This window comes from Harmonia axyridis, chromosome 1 (assembly GCF_914767665.1).
Source record: "Harmonia axyridis chromosome 1, icHarAxyr1.1, whole genome shotgun sequence".
Classification (NCBI taxonomy): Eukaryota; Metazoa; Arthropoda; class Insecta; order Coleoptera; family Coccinellidae; genus Harmonia; species Harmonia axyridis.
The window spans coordinates 51705517-51726769 of NC_059501.1; the positions used below are offsets into that span (position 1 = coordinate 51705517).

Here is a 21253-nt window from a genome sequence, read left to right on the forward strand (position 1 = left end):
ATTGTTTATAATTTCAGATCAAACTATTTCTGCTGTAAATACTGAGCACCATTGCCAATATTTGAGAAGAGAAAAAGGAGAGCTAATTTGAAAGAATAAATAAACATTATGCTAGAGTCCGATTAAGTATGGCAATTATGAATTTGAAAAATTGCGACTCCTAACTTCTCTGAGTCTCTGAACTTCCAGATTATTGCTAAGATTTGAGTCCAGTTGTTTTCAGTAAGAAAGTGAAGGATTTGCTATTGGATCATACAATGTACAGGTTGAGCGATTTCTTGAATCAGGAAATTTATTTAGGAATCATTTTTTTTTCTCAATATTATTTGATAATTAGTACCAACATACATATTTATGTTTTCATTACAATGACTATTAATATATTCATTTATAGTTTAAAATTTTTTGATTGACAAGTCATGTAAAATTTTTATGGCAAAATTTATATGTTTTTATGAATTTCTTGTATGAAAATAAATTATCATTATTATATAATTATCAAATACTGCATTGATTTTACATATCACTGTTTTATATCCTATGGCAGTAATTTTAAAATCACACATTCCCTAGGCACCATGGTCTATGAAATTACTGAAGAAAATAAAAAGATATCATCTTCCAGGTCACTTGGATCAGTTTGACATGAGAATTCCTTTTTTCCTTCTTAAACTTCCATTGAAACATTTTTGTCTCCATATAACAAATGGAGATTGAAGAAGTGATTAATCCTTGGGTATATACTTTCTACTAGATCAGGCTATTTTTATTTTATATTTTTTCATTCTTGTAGTGGAATTATCCATTTTTTCATACTTCTGAAATAAGTAGAATGAGAATAGTAACATAATTTGAATTGAACTAACCTGTACAAATCTTTGGGTTAGGCCGCACCTACATTAGGTCCGCATTTCTCCCGATCCAATCCGATCCGACGTTGTCCGATGGTCGGACGACGTCGGAAGAAAAACAAACACCTTTATCTTAATGTTAATGCCTACAATTGAAACGAATTGTGTCGGATAGTGTCGTGAGTCGTCGGGAATCGAGAATTCGTTTCAATTGTAGGCACTAACATTAAGATAAAGGTGTTTGTTTTTCTTCCGACGTCGTCCGATCATCGGACAACGTCGGATCGGATCGGATCGGGAGAAATGCGGACCTAATGTAGGTGCGGCCTTAAATGAAGTTCTTTCAGGATTATTATTCCTCACGTTTCATACAAAATGAGCACTGCATATTTTATGGAATACTTGCCATTTCTCTCAAAGAATGATTAGCACTATAATAAGTTTTAGATGAAAGACATTTGCTAACATTTCTCGAATATTCTTACCAAACTCTTCACATACTAATAATCCACTTCTGTCCCTTTTGGTTCTCACGATTTTCTTTGAACATTACAGGATATCGCCTTTCGTAGGAACCAGAAATGTTAAAAAAAGCTACTTATTCTTATTATAATATGAATATTGTGTCAACCAACTACATAGCACTGAATTTGTGAATTTCTTGCAGTAAATAATTAATAATAATAAAGTCCATACCTTCAGAATTCCTTTTCAATATTGAAGACAAAATCAATTCAAAACTTCTTAGTATAGTTAAAAAAAATTTAATTTCTAACACCTTTTCAGCAGGCAAGACAGTAAAAGCGTATATTATAATTATTTATTTATTTATTATGTTTTACCAATGATTTCATTCCATTTCGCCACGAAGGGCGCCACATGCAAATATCAAAGAACTGACATAACAGCTGATACTCTGTACCGTTCGTTTATTTCAGATAAATCTTGATTATTTGTAAAATCTGTGGTCACGTGACTAAAAAATCTGTCCGCTCTCGGATGCTATTGCCGAACGCGCTAATTGTATAGGAACTAGTAGTAATACTTCGAGGATTTTTTGTCCATTTGTCGGACACGCGCATTCCTCCTAGCGCAGCTTAGAGAAATTGAATATCTACTTATCTATGAATTGAACCATATCATGTAAATCGTCGATTTGCACGTGAACCTAACCATAAGTGTCAAGTTATTTACTCATTTTACCTTGTTATGTTCATAGAACAAGTATGTACTGACTCTATGGTTATGTTACCAAGTAAACATTCGTTTGTTAATTTTGAATTTCCAAGATTTCAATTACTTATTGATTTATTCAAAATGGTGAATCAATGCAGCGTGTTTAATTGTCGAAACAACAGTATTAATTCAACAAACAAGATTTCTATTGATTATATCTATATATTCATGTGAAAAAACAAGATTTCTACTGATATATTTTTAATGTATATGTATAAACGAAGTAGTCCAGCAGGAATCGGCGCATGAGTACCGAAAACTATTCCACCTCAATTTTTTTATGTGATCCTCTTCAAATTGTCCTACTGATAATATAAATGCATGTTGCCATGGGGCAACCCCGGGCCATATTGTTTGAACCGAAATTGTTTAAACAATTGCAAGGAATTTTTATTTTTCAACCGGACATATTTTTTTTATATTCTGTATTGAATATAAGCCCCTTGACTTTTTACGATAAAGTTAATATTTTTAAAGATATGAATTTTTAAAGGTTCGAAAAATCTCAAATTTGGGTACTTTCGACCCATGAAAATTATATTAAAAAAAAAAATAAATATTAATAATATTTTTTTCTTAATTCTTCATACAATAGTTAATGATATTGTAAATAGAGATCTTAAAAAATTTCATTGTTTATACCTGTTTTTTAATTTTTAATTTCGAGCACTCACAAGTATGCCACATGTTTCCACTTTCGCTGCTCTCGAAACTCCATCTCTTCCGGGGTATACTTCCAAAACTCTTTAAATTTTTCAGTCTTTCCGTTTCACATTTTCTTCACCAATCAGAACTACGTCGCTTACTTTCAATTCACGTGGTTTACGTCGACCATTGTTGACCAGTTCTGCAAAATATTCCATTTTAAAGCGTGTTCTCAATCCTCCCCGAAGTTTGATCAAACTACTCCTGTCTATTTCAACAAATTCAGGTATGTAACTGTTGGTAACGTCATTAATAAACATTGAAGGAGTTAAAGGGCTCAAATAATTTTGATCATCGGACGAATAGGTTGAGGGTCTACTATTTATAACAGCTTCAGAGTCACATAAAAGGGCAAGCAATTCTTCAGAGTTAACCAATGCTTTTCCTAAATTCTTCCTTAGTCAATCTTTGATAATGCAAAGCATACTTTCCCACCATCCTCCCCACCAGGCAGCAGTTGGTGCATTGAAGATCCATTTCAGTATATGCACTGAGGCATATGTTAATACCCTGTCCCAGTCGATTTTTTGCAATAGATTAAATGCTCCAACAAAATTACCACCATTGTCTGAGTAAATAGTGGAAACTCTTCCTCGACGAGCTGAAAAACTTCTGAGTGCTGAAATAAATGATTCGGTTGAAAGAGAATCAATCTTAATAATTTCTATCTTCTGGTCGAATGCTTATATGTAAGGACGCCTTTTCTATTTTATTTATAATGATAATATAATAATACTTATTCTATTTTATTCATAATGCTGGGATTAATTCTAGAAAATTTGAACTCTTTCCAAACAATTAATTATTTAAAGAATTGACATTTTTTGCCTCTAGAGCTGATGCATTGAATACTGGGCGAATTTTAGTAGTTGCCCTTGATTCTTTAATGACAGCATGATGTGGCGAATAATAAATGGAATTATCTCGTCTGTCACTATTTCAATAATTTCTTACTCCTTCTATTCATCAAATACCCTAGAATAATCATCAAATTTATCCAAATACATCAATCTTTTCGTATTGGATTCTTAATCTACTAAGAGCCATTTCCTTATTGAAAGTAGGCGACGTAGTTCTGATTGGTGAAGAAAATGTGAAACGGACAGACTTGAAAATTGGAAGAGTTTTAGAAGTATACCCCAGAAGAGATGGAGTTTCGACAGTAGCGAAAGTGAAAACAAAAACTGGCGAGCTCCTAAGACCTTTCCAACGTTTGTATACCATGGAGATCAACGATTCAATGAGGTTAACAGAAAATCAAACTGGTCCACCAAAAAAGAAGAATGCAGAAGATGAACTTCAACCCTTCGTAAAGTTGAAATGAATAAATAATAGACAATATAACAGAAAAACTAAACAACTGAATATGGAACACCACCACGTGCCATTCTTGTGATCTGTCAAGAATTCCCTAGAGGAGGAGGGACAAAAATAATGTGAGGTGTTGCTAGAACGATTGAATGATCAGTAGAAGTTAGGAATATTACAATAATCCAACTTTTGTCGAAAGGAAGTACCTACTTAACGAGTCATTTTATAAATTTCAACAAAATAAGAAAGAGCCAAGGCAGAAGCAGAGAGTTCCTGTAGCTTTGCATACTAGATTCTTGACTTCGGTCGATTAATCCTTATATGGAAGAATATATGAAGAGCAAGGTTTATAGTGAAGAAATAAATAATGAATAATTGAGAGTCCTATTTACTAAAAGTCCAACCTGTCTTTGAACAAAATAGAAATGAGCTTAGGTTGATACAGAAAGCAATAAATAATACCTATAATAACTATAAAATTTAACATAGAAAAAATGAAAGTTCTGTCATTGAATGAAAAAATAATGTTTACTATCTTCTGATTTTGTGTTAATATCTGGGTGCAAAAAGAATTTTCTCTATGCGATGGAATGAAAAAGGATAGAACACTTGGAAAACATTTAATTTCATTAGTTCGTACCTTTCAAACAATACTCTTATCATAACAAATCATTTCCACATGAATGATATCTTATCGATCGAACAGAATAAAACAAATTTATAACATTTTTAATATAACACTATAGTTTTTGATAAAGTTAATGCTTAAAAATATGAGATATTCACAAGTATCACAGGTGGTATTGGTCCCGATACCGAGACTTCTGATTGAATTTTAATTATTAAGACTAGACTGAGCTTTCTTTATGAGGAGGAGGAGTTTGCGTGGAACAGTTACGAGACTGCAAAATTGGAGCCCATGTAACGTGATACGGCTTCATTGGCATTTGGGTGGCACAGTTCCGTTTGCTTGAGGGTCTGGCTGATATTATGAAGGGGGTTAATGATGAGTCCAGTAGGCTCTCTGTAAAAATAAAAAAGACATAAGAAAAATTTTGGCGTAGACAAAGATTGCATGTGCGGCGTGGAAAAAACCATGTTCGTTTTTACTGATATATTGACTTTTATTTGCAAAAAATGTAATATCATCCCATATTGTATCAATTATTTATGAAAAAATTCAAGGAATTCAAATGGAGTTTGAATTCCTTGATAGTTTGATATCATAGGGTCGCGACGACTCAACTAAGCATAAACCATGTTGCCATGCAAGTATATAATAAGATCTCTGAAGCTTTCAAAGTTATGAAGAAAAATAAGTTGAAACATGAAATAAGAAAAATTTTGTACAAAAAAGTCTTCTACACTCTGAGTGAGTTTTGGATTAGCCAATTGTCATGTATGTAATGTTTGTTTTATACTCGATTATTGACTATCAATGTTTTAAGATTTAGCCTGTTGTGAACGTTAATTTATTGATTTTATTTAATTTATTTCAAATGTTGAATTTATTTAAATTTACATTTGATTATTGTAGATTTGATGGAACTTATTTTAATTGCTAATTGAACTAGAATTTGTAGCTAACTAGATACAAATTTAGTTGATCAACTGATCCTCTCTGTTATAGAAATATTGTCTAATTTTTTTTTCGATTTTCTGGTTGACAATTCTAAGGGAATTTGGCATCAATTGATGCCAAATATGATCAATATCAATAGAATTATTCATTTTTCTTTTTTACAATTATTATATCATCATAAGTGTCAATTATTCAATCTTTCCTTTTCAATAAGTGGATGGAGCACTTTTTGATTTTAGCAGAAACGCCTGTAAATATTAACTTTAATTCTTGCAAAAATTGTACGGTAATTACACTCGACGAACTGTTCCACTCGCGAGCAATAAACATTCACTTTATGCTTGTTGCTTGAATAAATATCGACTATTACAGTATCCATTGTTTATTGTATTGGTCCCTAATTTCCTGATTATTAGTGTGACCTCTTATTTGTACAATGGTTTTTTAGTAGAAATATCTTATTCTTCGTAAGCTATACTCCACTACCACATTTGAAAGTCAATTGTTGATGATTCGACACAATAAATCCACCAAAATAACCAAAGGAATAGTTTCCCAAAATAATAGTTTGGAGAAAAATATTGAATCACAAGATTATATTTTTTATATCACACAAGAAAAAAGTTGAGTCCCCTTGTTTTGTAACGGGTGTTTTTTCGAGGTATATAACTTTAAGTTGGCATTACTGTTCAAGATGGCGATCGATTTGAAAAATGTCAAGTGATTTATTCTCAGTTTGGTTTGGCAATTCCTCATGAATAGACTCACGCCTGAACACCGCTTGCAAATAGTGCAATTTTATTTCGAAAATAATGGTTGTGTGCGGAATACGTATCGCGCACTACGTCCATTTTATTTTGTTTAGCGATGAAGCGCACTTCTGGTTGAATGGCTACGTCAAACAACAAAACTGCCGCATTTGGAGTGAAGATAATCCTCAAGTGTATGTCGAAACACCGTTACATCCAGAAAAACTTACTGTTTGGTGCGCTTTATGGGCTGGTGGAATCATTGGTCCGTACTTCTTCAAAAACGATGATGGCCATAACGTTACAGTCAATAGTGATCGGTATAGAGCCATGGTTACTAACTTTTTCATTCCTGAATTGAACAACTATGATATCTTGTGATTTAACACCGCTAGACTACTTTCTGTGGGGCTATGTAAAGTCATTGGTCTATGCGGATAAGCCACAAACCCTTGACCATTTGGAAGACAACATTCGCCGTGTTATTGCCGATATACGGCCACAAATGTTGGAAAAAGTCATCGAAAATTGGACGTCCAGATTGGACAACATCCGAACCAGCCGTGGCGGTCATATGCCAGAAATCATATTTAAAATGTAGATAATGCCACAAGATTATCTTGCGGAAAAATAAAATTCATGTCAATCGAATAATCGATCGTTGTTTTATTGCAATTTAAAGTTCTATAGCTCTAAATTAAATATATTGGAAATGGTCAATGGTCAATTATAGCATCGGATCGGTTACCATTAATTTGAATTTCTTTTTCGTACTTATTGACAAGTTCCTCTCCCGCTAAAACTTGAATCTCCAAGAAAATAAAAATAAGAGCCATACAAATAATAGCCTTTGAGTTTCTTTCAGCAGCATACGAAATGATATTATTATTATTCTTCTCACGATCCAACAGTGTTTATTGTTCAACCCCTGACGGATGAACATCTAATCGTCACCAGAACTTCGCAGGGGTTGATTGAAGGTAGTTGGGAAGCGATAGGTGCTCCGGGGATAAACTTTACCATTCAATTCGTAGAAATCCTATTGCCGATTTTTCTGCGCCATTAATCAGAAACACGAGCAGATTTGTTGATGAGGTTGATAAATGAGGGGAAGTATTGATTTGCTGGTGCAAAAAACGGTTTGCATAAGGCAGGAGAAGAAGGGGCTCCGAAGAAGAGAACAAGGAACAAAATTATATATTTCACCAAGAAAAAAAATTATAAGGGAGGGAAATATATTGGGTTGAATCTTGGAAAAATAGAACTTCCAAAATTGTTTATAGTAATATGGCAAAGAAAACGTTAATATGGTCACGGTTTATATCATCGAGTGAGTTAAATGTTTTGAATTTGGTACATAATTTATATATTTATATTATATTTTTATTACATCCAAGATCTCGAGTTGAAGAATGCACGCACAAGGAGAATAGACTTGAAAAATGCATGTACTGTTGCATCCTTTGTACCCTACTTTAAGTTCTATGATTTAACCTTGTCCGAGGCTGAGTGTTGGAACTGTGATCTATTAATTCTTTTTTTATCAGACAGGCTGCTACCCTCATCTGAAATCCTCCTCCTTTATCCGGGCTTGGTACCGGCAGTAATAGTTAGTGAGCTACTCAATCCACCCACTAACTACACCAGGCGGAGAACAACAACCATATGAGCATGGCAGCAAAGGTGAGAGTATACAAATTCGGTATTAGACCAATCATGACATAAACAATAGATACGAGAGCTGATGATAGTAGAACGAAATCAATCCTATAAAGTGTGGAAATGAAAATCCTCAGAAGAGTATCGGGCTACACGTTGAGAGATTGTAGAACGTAACCTAAAGATACGCGAAGAACGGAAAGTAAGCGTGAGATGGAGACGAATGGGAAGAAGAGCATGGAACGAGCACGTAGAAAGAATGTCCTGTAATAGGGTGGCAAGAATCGCGAGATATGGCATCCCGGAAACCAAGAGACCATTGGTTAGACCACCTAAAAGATGAAGAGAGTCGTGGATATCAACATCCAATGAAATTGACTAGGTTAGAAAAAACAGGCTGAAAGTCTATAAAAAGAGGAACAAGCAGAAGATATAACCTAAGTTTAGTCAATGATAGATGTGAGGTAAACTCTGCCTGGAATGACTGCTGGGTGGATTGAGTAGCTTCATAGCCCTAGCTGGTTCTCAGCCCGGACAAAGGAGGAGGGTTATAGCGGCAGGCCAGCTCCCTGCCCTAGTAAAAAAAATAAATCTGCTAAAAACCTAATCAGAAGCCTCGGAACAGGATACATAACACATGGTGACGAAATAAGCAGAGAAGGATGACGATTGGCGGTACATGGAATATACAGGGTCTTTCCCGAAAAATGAACGAAGTCAATAATGAGCTGAAGGATCTTAAAGTGAACATTGCTGTTTTGACAGAGCCCAAGAAAAAACGACAGGGTTCCGAAAATTGGGGAAATTATGATCACTTTATTAGCGGAGTACCCTAAGAAAGGAGGACACAGCAAGGGGTCTTCATCGTTATCCACAGGAAGATGAGAAAATAAATCACCACATGGGAACCGATAAATGAACGAATCATAAAGTTGAACCTGAAAATATTGGGAAATAATGTGACTATATTGGTGGTCTATGCAGTTAACGAAGAAATAGAAAGAATAGGAACGTCTAGATAGATAATACATATGGGAGATCTGAATGGTAGATTGGGGAGTAAGGAAGATGATGTTTAGGAAAGACATGGAGAAGAAGTTACTAACGACAAAGGAAGACGTCTAAGATATATGCGAACAAAATCAGTTGACAATTTCAAACGGTTTTTTTCAACAAAAAGATATCCATAAATATACATGGATGCAAACAACTCCAAGTCTGAAAATTATTATTAACTATACATATAGTAACCAGACGAAAATCGAGATTGTAAGAGGTGATTCTTGCGGAAGCGATCATTATCTGGTGAAAGGAAAAATTACTTCTTGGATGAAACCAGAAAGATTCAACCTAAAAAGTTTGGCAGATGATAGCACAAGAATCTTATATAACACCAAATTGGATCAAAAATTACAGCAGAGAAAATTCGTCAATATAGAAGATCAGTACGAATACATAAAAACATGTATACATTCCGCTGCAGAGGAAGCACTGGGTTATCAGGGGAAGAGCGAAACCATGACCACAAATGTTTAAGCTCTAAGAACTCAGATGACAAAAGTAGTAACAAAGAATCAAAAACTAAGGTACGCAGAATGATAAGTGAAAAAAGAATGATTTATGGGAAAGGAGATGTATGAAACTGGAAGTGTTCGGCAAGTTGGAGACTGCTAAAAACCTGTCTGAAGCAAAGACTGCATAAAATTTATAAAACTAATTGATAGCATATAAGATGTTGCGAGTCAGCGAGAATCTACAGATAACGAGTGATCTCATGAAGACCCGTTACGACATCCGAGAGAGATTTTAAAATTGGTAATTTGGTATGATTCTACAACCCCATCGAAAGAGATTGAGAAGTCCTTTATGAGGTGATAAAGAAATTGACCGATATTGCTTAGCGTAACCAGTATCTTCCCAGAGGTAAAAGGAGGGTAGTGCATGTGAACCATCTGGTGACGTGAGAAGACGAGCAGCTTGTACGGTATGCAATGATATACGTTTTGATACCTTCTTGTCGAATGATGGTGGAACTTGCAAAACAAGATTTAGGGATACCGCCGAGAAGCAGCGAGATTCACTAATCCACTGTGTAACACAAGATCTGCATATATCCAGAGGAATAGCCGTCGTCTTCAGGAAGAAGTTTGGTAGTGTTGTCTGTCAGACAGCAACATCAAGGAAAGGCAAAAGGAGCACTATGTCAATAGATTGGCTCTACTCAAAGTTAGGTGGTGGTTTGGATCAATTCGATTGGAGAATTGTCCGTAACATGTTCGATAGTATTTTTTATGGAATGGGGCTCAAAACTCTTGTAAGCAGTCCGGAAAGTGTCACTGAGAGAAGACTGTTGACTGTTATTTCTATCGAGAAGGAAATGAAAGAAATGGAGAATTCTGTAGATTTAGCCACCGCACCGAATATGTTCAGCACAACCTAAGACGGAGGGAGGAGGAGAATAAATTAAGGTATTTTTTTTTATAGAAGTACATGTTGAATTCAATAGAAAAACTACAGTTCGATTGATGTTGAGAGAACGCAAATTGGTACCAGATGGTTTTTTTATGGCATATCGCTCATTCCACGTGGTGAAACAGAAAAAATACAACTACCTGTTGTGGGATAACGCAAAAGACTTCGTAGCAATATCGAGATGACTAGAATCCTAAAATCAAATAGAAATAGATTGGCGACACCCTTACTAGACCAACCGATTTTAGTTTGTGAACTGAACATTTGGTGGTAAAAAAAACTTGACACTGATATGTTCCCATATTTCATGGTTTGATACTTTGATACTCACCGTTTGTAGGAGGAATGAGATCTGGATTATTATCATCAGTCATGGCATCGGTATACAAGGGGGGTACACGAGGGTCTAGAGGTAACTCTTCTACGCAGTGCTGTTTAGGGTTTCGTTGAGTGCTTCTGTCTCTGACTGGACTTTCAACCTGAAAAATTTCTTGCATTATTAAAAGTTAATTTGGAGATTATTAAAATGTATTGAGTTTCATGAACTGCAATGATTTTATTTCCCTGAAATCCACTGTTGCCGTGTGGATTACTGGAAATCTGATTCCTATTTTATTCATTTTCTATGCTTTTGATGATGTGATCAGCTTGAAATATCGCAGGGGCACCTTGAAATTATTATTTCATGTCATCACTCAGAATCGCATATCTATCGGTTTTGAGGTAACGGGAAAGTTGGGTAATACTTTGTAGATATTCTTCTTGTTTTTTTTGGTTCTGATTACAAGATTAACATGACATTCTACATGAGGCTTGAAATGATTATGTTATATTTAAATGCATTGAGTAGTGTTGAGTAATATTATCACTTTGACACAAAACATGAAATGAGGAAGAAGTATTTTCAAAATTATTCATTTTAGGCACAACATGTCTAGACCAAAAATGAAGACTACATACTGGGCTATCTGATAAGCAAAAAAATCAGAGCATGTCATTGGAGAATGTGGACTTATTGACATGTTTAAAGATCATTTTTAAAAAATTGCAGTGTCTTCCGGACACAGCTGTAGAGTGATCCGTAAATATGCCAGAAGAATTGAAAAATTTTCGGGAATAAAAAATAATTCGTATAATTATCTCGAATGGTTTTCAAGTCATGATTTTTAGTTTGAACAATTTTAATCATGGAATTTTTCGAAAAAAGTGGCTTACAAGAACTACCGATGATTTGGAAATAATTGTAGAAAACAATATTATTATTATAGGTCATATGGAGTCAAATCACTTCTCAATTTTCCTATTAAAAAAATTATGGACACTGACTTGGTGTCAGAAGTTTTCTACACTACTTTCAATATAATTCATGAGATATAGTTTATTATGACTGACTGTTATTGGTTCTTTATCAGAATTATGAGTTCCTGAAATATGTCATAAGTATAAGAATTAGGGCCAATCCGAGTAATCTTTATGTCAACTTGGAGAATTGCCTCACGACTACGAGCTGCCTCCCTATATAGGTATGTATTGTTATGTTACCTTCATATCATAAATATCTTATTGATAATGGGAATTGCACTGACGTGAAGTATGGATCTTTTGAACGTTTTTTTATTCATTCATCAGTTCCACTCCTACATATGGTTTTGTGATATACCTACACCGGGTGAGTCAATAGTTCTCGATCGGTCGTTGAAATGTTAGGCTTGATTATATAATAAATCTCTGAAGACAGCCTATTTTCCGACAAGATGGAAGACTGCATCCATTACCCCAATTTTCAAAACAGGAGATAGAAGTTCAATTAGTAATTATAGACCCATAAGCAAATTATCCATTTTCGAAAAAGTGTTTGAGTCATTAGTTTATCCTTACCTTTCAGGTCTAGTTGCATCGAAAATTATTGCGGAACAGCACGGCTTCATGAAAGGGCGTTCAATCGAAACTAATTTAATAACATTCATAGAATTTCTGCAGACTGGACTTGACCGACGTGTTCAGGTTGATGTTGTCTGCAGTGACTTCAGCGGGGCTTTTGATAAAACATATATCAATGTTCATATCTCTAGCCTTGCTGAGGTTGGTGTGGGTGGCAATATGCTTGGATGGTTTGTGTCATACTTGTCATAGGTTCCAGTTCGTTTCAGTGGAGGGCTACTCTTCGAATCTCTTTGAGGCATATTCTGGTGTACCTCAAGGCTCCCACTTAGGGCCATTATTGTTTCTTGTATATATCAATAATATTGCTAAATGTTTTACCAAATGTAAATTCCTCGTCTTCGCGGATGATTTAAAGATAATGAAAAGTATATAAGCTCCGAACAGGATTGCCTAGTTTTGCAGTCTGAATTGAATGCCCTTTGTACTTTCAGTGGTGAAAATCAATTATATGTGAATTCAGATAAATGCCGGATAATCACATTCACGCGAAATATCAATAAAATTATCTACCCTTATAATCTTGAAGATACTGTCTTGTCTAGGGTAGATAACATAAAAGATTTGGGGGTAGTTTTTGACTCTAAGCTGATTTTTGACCTTCATATCGATCAACTGGCAAGTTTCTGTTGTAAAATTTTGGGCTTTGTTACAAGAAACAGTAGACACTTTATAAATTTGAAAACCGTCACCATTTTATATAACTCCTATGTTTTCGTAAGCTCAACTTTGCATCTGTAGTTTGGAATCCAAAATATGCACTATAAATTGCCAGACTCGAGAGAATTCAGAATAGATTCTTAAAGTTTATTTCTTTCAAGTACAATTTTCGTTTAACACCTAGAAATCCCGAAAACTATAATCTTCGTTTGATTGAATTTGGTTTCATTTCCCTAGAAAATAGAAGAAAAATCAGTGATGTCCTTTTCTTATATAAGCTCCTTAATAATATCTATAATTCCCCTGACCTCTTTTCCTCCATAACTCTCCATGTTCCGTGCCGTCCCCTCAGAAATAGCGATTTGTTCCATATTCCCTTTCGCAACACTAATAGCGCGAAGAATTCACCTCTCTGCAGGATGATGCGATGCTGTAACTATTTGGGTGATATAGATTTGTTCCATATAAGTCAAAATTCAATCAAGCAGAGACTCAAAAAGATGTATTTGTGTCAGTGAGATTTTTTTTTTTGTGATCATTTTCATTGCTGTTTCAATATGTATCATTGTTCTTTTGTTATTATTGTCTCACTATATTTTGGATTTTCCTTTTTTTATTCATACTGTTTCATTATATATGTGTATCTATATATTTTTATTTTGCAATTACGTTAATTAAGCAATTAAACACACTTTGAGTTTCCAAATAGTGGATACTGTGTTGGGTGGTCATCACCTGTATGTATTCCTGTTTATATAAATAAATAAATCACATTTGAACAAAAAAAAAATTGTTTTCAGATCTCTATTCTTTGAAGGCATCAATCAAAAACTTCAATATTAACATGTCAGTTAATATTATCGGCGTCATATTCTTCAGTTAATGATATTAATCTCTTATGATAATAATAATAATAATAAACCAATCGTTCCCGGGAGTTTTGCAGCTCAAAATGTAGTTTAACTTTTAACAGTATACAGAATGATTCACGGCGATGGCCTATTAGATGTTTATGGAAAACAAATCATGAGTTTGTGATGAAAATTTGCATGTTGGAGTTTGAGACAATGATCTTTCTCCCTAAAATATTTCCAGATCTCTACAACTTCCGGTTATACCGAAAACAGAAAACTACATCCTTACTTCGAATGGCACGCCCAGTATATCATTTCATCATTAGATAGCTTTCTAATTAAAAATATAGGTTCTAATTTGAAAATCCTCAGTTTTGATGAATTTGAGTTGTTCTATTTCATGATATTCTTATAAACACCCTGTACATTTTTGATCCAATCTGCAAACAGTTTTATAATACTACGTATTTGCAAAATCGAAAACGAAAAATGTTTTTTCAATATTCCAAAAAAAATGTGAGTCCCCGTCGTCACCATTTTTCTCATAAGAATCTCATTAACTCATTAATCTTCGAGGTTTTACCAATATTTTTTGTTTTTACCATATTCCTGAAACTGTCTCAAAACAGCTATGCTATGATGCAATGATATATTGTGTGTGTCATTTGAAATAAGGAAGTCTTAGTCTGTTTAATTGGAAGTTGTAGAAATCTGAAAATGTATTAGGGGGAAAGATCATTGTCTCAAACCCAAACATGCAAATTTTCAGCAACAACTCATGATTAGTTTTCCATAAACGTCTAATAGGCCATCGCGATGAATCATCTTGTATACATCGCTTTTTCCGAGAAAGCGATGTATCCAACACCATGTGTATAACAATGGAATGAAGTAGTATAGTTTTCTGATCTAAAATCAGGATTTGTCCTCACTTAAAATGTGAAATGATACAATGGGTTGATCTTTGACGAGTATATGTATAATTTGGAAATATCTTTCTTGATGTTACTGTTTCGAATTTGATAGTATGTAATGATACCGGAAATATTAGATACCCTCTGTATTTTTCATTTTCACCGAATAAGGTAGAAACGAACGTTAACAGGAAACGTTCGTTTCTACCTTATTCGCACTGCATGAGAAATGGAGACCGATGATAAGGTAATAACAACTTCAATTATTATAACTTAGTTATCCCAGCTGAAGCGACCAGTGTCCCGGGGTTTCCTTCGGTTTCCTCCGGCAAATATGATTCTTGCTTTAATTAGAATCGGTTTTTGAGCATCTGAACGAGTAGCCTGAAGTTATCGGAGTTGATAGAGAGGTCAACTTCACTCAATTATTAAAGACAATCTTATAAAATTTCTGAGTACACTTGGATGAACATCAAATTGAGTTAATCTCAAAAATTTTCAATATTTTTATTCAATTATAACGTAATGATACCAAATTATCTCTATCGAAGGGAAATAATTCGAAATTGAATTGAATATAAACGGTTTACAAGTAATGAAACTATAACTGCTAGTACAATAAATCCTTCAATTTTTCGTTTGAGTTGAATTTACCTGGATTTACAGTTATAATAAGATAATTAAATGTAATTTAACTTTTGGCGAGACTTTCTCGAGCCATTTTTGAAGGTGTGCCTTCTCTCTCTGTTTCATACCGATTTCACTGATGGAATAATCACTTTTGCACTCAGTGATCTAATACACCTTCTATTTTCTAAGCGGAGCATGGCGAGTCTACCGTAGCACGGTTTGGCTTATACAGGGTGTCCCGGGAAGAATGCGACAAACGAATACCATTAATTAAAGTCATCAAGGAGGACCCGTATCAAAAGGTTTCAATCGCCTGAGTGCCTTCGTTTGGGATATACAGGGTGATGTTCATCTTATGAGTGAAATTTCACTGTTGAATAACTAATAACTAATCGACCGAATAATTTAAAATTTTGAAGTTTTGTCACCCTCTCCTATCGCCTTTCTTCAATATTTCTGAATTCGAGTAAATCAGATCCGGACTAGGAAAATTTCAGACTTTTCCTATTTTCGTGAATATTGGATCACCCTGTAAGTGAATATTATGATTTTTTTCCGTTTTCGGAACCACAAAGAATCAATTTATTATAAAAATTCTAAATCTCGGCTTGGCACGGTCATACAGGGTGATCAATAAACATTTCCTTATGAGTGAAATTTTTTTAGTTCAATAACTCTTTAAGAAATCCATCGAATAATTTCAATTTTTGAAGTTTTGTCGCCTTTTACTATCGCCTTCCTTCAATATTTCTGAAATCGAGTAAATCAGATCCGGACTAGGAAAATTTAAGAACTTTTTTATTTTCTTGAATATTGAATAACCCAATATGATGATTTCATGATTTTTTTTCGTTTTCGTAATAACAAAGAATTAATTCATAATAAAATTTCAAATCTCTGCTTGGCGCCATTATTCAGGGTGATCCATAAACATTTCTTCATTAAAGAAATTTCATAGTTCAAGATATTTTGAATTTATCGGTAGAATTATCTCTAAAATTGAAGTTGTTTCACCCTTCACGAATGTCTCACTTAAATTTTCCTCAAATTATTTAGGAAAACTTTCAATCAACAAGCTGGATGAAGAATAGAACAAAAACAGCAAATAAATTGAAAATATTTGATCTTGAAAACAATTAATCAAAAATAACATATTTTCAGTTCAGCAGATATTGTTCAAAATTATATTCCTCCATTTTAATGCATTTTTGAGCACGTTGATATGATATAGTTGTTTCACAGATTTCGTACTTGTACTTCTTTCATGATGGAATTTTTATTGATCACCCCGTATGACGGTGGCAAGCTGAGTTTTAGAATGTTGATTATGAATTAATTCGTTGTGATTACGAAAACGAAAAAAATTATGATATTGACGTAGAGAGTGATCCAATATTCAAGAAAATAGAAAAAGTCTAAAATTTTGTTAGTCCGGATCTGATTTATTCGATTTAAGAAATATTGAAGGAAGGCGATAGTAAAAGGCGACAAAACTTCAAAAATTGAAATTATTCGGTGGATTTGTTGAAGAGTTATTGAACTAAAAAAATTTCACTCATAAGGGAATGTTTATTGATCACCCTGTATGACCGTGCCAAGCAGAGATTCAGAATTTTTATAATGAATTGATTCTTTGTGGTTCCGAAAATGGGAAAAAATCATAATGTTCACGTACAGGGTGATCCAATATTCACGAAAATAGGAAAAGTCTGAAATTTTCCTAGTCCGGATCTGATTTACTCGAATTCAGAAATATTGAAGGAAGGCGATTGGAAAGGGTGACAAAACTACAAAATTTGAAATTATTCGCTCGATTAGTTAAAGAGTTATTCAACAGTGACATTTCACTCATAAGATGAACATCACCCTGTATATCCTCAACGAAGGCACTCAGGCGATTGAAACATCTTGATACGGGTCCTCCATGATGACCTTAATTTATGGTATTCGTTTGTCGCATTCTTCCCGGTACAAACTCATTCACACTATAAGGTTCCTTTCACACGGTGAGCTGTACGTATCTCGCTCATGAGCGAGAGGCAGACCCGACAGATCGAAATGCAAAGGCTACAACGGTGCTTTCACACGATGAGCTATAAGCCATCACGTCTCATGGGCGAGAGCTTCTTTCACACGGTGAGACGTACAGCTCTCGCTTATGGGCGAGAGTCACATCGAAGGATCGAAATGCAAAGAGTACAACGGCGCTTTCACACGATGAGCCATGAGCTGTCACAGCTCATGGGGAGAGCCGTCACGTCTCATACATCTCGACCAGAGCGCTTGTATAGGAAACAGGGCCGTCGCTAGGCAGTAGGCAGGGTAGGAGTTCGCCTCGGACAAAATTTAGAGGCGGCATTTCAAGCTTGATCCATAAAAAGGCCTTATTCTTCTTCTTCTACATATTTTAAGCCAGTGGCTTGTATTTCCCAATTATTTATGCATCTTGGGAGATTGACGCCCACGAGTCCTTCCACCGTTTAGGAGGTCTTCCCAGCGGTCGACGTATTCCTGGATTTCGATCCCTTACTATTCTGGCAATTCTTTCCTCATCCATCCTTGCCATATGTAGAAATTCAAAGTACCGAATGAGATGTAATTTAGTCAGAAACAATAGGATGCAATACATACGAATTAATAATAATAATAAAATTTATTTAGCACCCGGCTTGGATAAAACATAGGGGTTGCCATTTAAGATTTCAAACCAATCTCTTCCGCCTTCACTAGAATAATAGGTGATAGAAACACCGTATATTCTTCATTTTCAAAAGAATTTCTTAGAGAAAAAACGGAACTTATAATTTCTGTTGAATCAGTTTAGGGAAAATTCATGATTTGAAAAATTTAAAGGACAACCTCAGCTCAGTAACACTAAAATTTCTGAAAGCATGCCAATTGTACCATCATATTTGATTGATATTATTTTACTACAACGTTCCCTTTTCTGTAAATACTTGTAAATATTTTATAAAAATTATTACCTGTAATGGAATAGTACATTGTACCATATGTCGAGACACGTTAATTTAAATTGAAAAGAAAAATGGGATTCTGAGAAATGAATTCATATTTGAAAAGAGGAGTCACGTTGAAAATATGGTAGGTTGAAATTGTATTTATTCCAACCACGTTAAATACATTTTCCTATTGTATAGAATTTTTTGAATGAATATCATACATAGCATCGGAACTGACCAAGTAAATAATGAATTATATAGCTCTGAAACAACTTGAATAGGCATAATTTTGAGTAAGTAGGTACCACAAGTATGGTTGGACGGATTTTGATTACTGTGTGTTCAAGTGGATTCGCCAGAAAAAATTCGAATTGAATAAAAAATTAATTAGAGAAACATTATGAAAAAACTTGGATCCAAACCCATTCTCGAATCCACTTGAACATACATACAAAATTTCATCGAAATCCGTCCAGCCAATTAGGAGGAATTCAATGAAATGAACATGGAATCATGGAAAGAATAAAAAAAAAAAATATATATATATATATATATATATATATATATATATATATATATAATATACATGGAGTCCCATTCTGAAAGATTCCCTATAATGATATAAATATAATAATATGAATAACTTTCTACGAACAGTACGAAGAGTCTATTAAAAAAAAAATTCAAATGAAAGTTTCTTAGTTTTCAGGGGGACATCGGATGCAGATATTCAATATGAACTTGAAGTTTTACCTATATCAAGGCTGAGTAGGTATATTTTTCAAAAGGGAGATATATATTTTCTTCGCAGAATATTAATCTCTTTATGAAACTATAAACATTATTCGTCCCCTTCGTTTTTTCCATAAATGAATTTTTGAATGAATGAAGATTTGAAATGATTCATATTCAACATTCAATCACTTGTTTATGTATTCCATACGAAGATATCCAAAAATACAACAAGTTGTTTTCTTAATTTTACTCCAACCGCACACATGTGTGACACCGCGATAATAAAATCTCACTAAAATTGAATGTAGAACCGGAAAAGGATCTCGCTTATGAGCGAGAGCTGTACGTCTCACCGTGTGAAAGGATTGCATGTATGGGCGAAAAACGCTCTCGCTCATGAGCGAGAGCCGTACGTCTCACCGTGTGAAAGGAACCTAATAAGCTTTATTCACTAATAATTGTCTCAGTTTAGTCCTGAACACAGTCACGTCAAGCTCTCTTAACGAAACTGGAAGATGATTATACAAACTTATACTCTGAAAATGAGGAGAACGCTCATATTTGGACGTTCTGTGAGCAGGAACAAACAGATTTGATACATTTCTTGTATTGTGGTGATGATTATCAGAAATATTTGGTAATCTGTTATTTTCCTTTACATATATCAAACAGTTATTAATATATAATGAAGCCACAGTCTTTATCTGCCTATCAGCAAAAACTCTTTTACATGAGGTACGAGAGCTCAAACCAAAAATTCTTTTCTGAGATATTGAAATTCTTTCCATACTCACCGAATTACCCCATAAGAAAATATTATAATTCAAATGAGAGTGAAAGAGGCCGTAATATATATCTATTAAAGATTTCATAGGTAGAGATCCTTTAAGTCTACTAATAGCATAGTATGCCTTATTCAACTTTGTGCTCAAAAAATGGATATGATCGCACCACCTCAATTGTTCGTCTACGACCAAACCGAGGAACTTGATCGAAGATTTTGATGAGATAGTGGCGCCACCGTGGTCTGAAGTGAAAACTTCATCTCTAGATCTGAGACCAAAAATAACCCACTCGGTTTTATCAATATTCAAAATTAGAGAGTGATCTTTACACCATTTTGTGAAACCTTGGATTAAAGTTGTTTACCTCGAAATCTAATCTAATTCTATCTGTGGCGACAATTCGCTCAAATTGAGCCTAAAAATGTTACAACACTCAGTATATGCTGAGGGTTTTTAGAATGAAAAAAAGTTGAACTAAAAACACAAAATCTCAGCTGATAAAATAATATATAATCACCAAAGAAATGAAAGGAGGATCGGATTTTGAAAGAATTAGATAACAATTACAATAAAAACAATAACAATAATTTTATTCGGTCTGAAAGTTACAATCAAATTAAATGTAAATTCTAGAAATCTGTACACCTTAAGCTGAAGCTTGTGTGTTGCACAGAGTTTCACAATTACCGAACACATCAACTGTAAAAAAAAATAACCCAGCCACCATATCATTCATCTCATACATACTCACTCTCACACTCAATCCAGGAAGGAGAGAACGATAAACGAATATAAAAAACATACGCATCCTATTTAAATACCTTCAAGAGTTCTTGATAATTCTGCCTGATATATTCCGCCAATTTATGTCTGTTGTATTTTTTTTTAAATCAACATTTTTCAAAGCAGGAGGCAAAACATTGAGAAACTTTGGTCCCAAATATTCCAAACAACGCTGTAAATGACTTTTGCAAACAAAAGGAACACGTAATGATTCCATACATCGATATCTAGTGGAGATGCTATGGTCTACGTAATTACTATTACCTTTTATCTGATGCACTATACACTCAAAAATATATAATTGTCTTATGTTCATTTTGTTGCAATCACTAAACAATAAGTCTGTACTATACGTTCTATCCACCCTCAAGATAATTTTCAAAATATACTTCTGAATGATCTGCAATCCCTCCAGAGCATTATCGT

At 34.2% G+C, this 21253-nt stretch overlaps 1 protein-coding gene across 3 annotated transcripts in view; it reads right to left on the reverse strand.

Moving 5' to 3' along the window:
* Nucleotides 1-4707: 4707 nt before the first annotated feature.
* The window catches only part of LOC123672630 (nephrin-like), a 516260-nt gene continuing 499714 nt past the window's right edge, over nucleotides 4708-21253 (reverse strand). For all 3 annotated transcript variants that reach the window (XM_045606814.1, XM_045606833.1, XM_045606823.1), the window contains 2 exons: nucleotides 10897-11044; nucleotides 4708-5127 (listed from right to left, as the gene is read on the reverse strand). In XM_045606814.1, coding sequence (XP_045462770.1) covers nucleotides 4952-5127; nucleotides 10897-11044 — 324 coding nt within the window. In that variant the 3' untranslated portion in view covers nucleotides 4708-4951. The remainder of the gene's footprint in view (nucleotides 5128-10896; nucleotides 11045-21253) is intronic.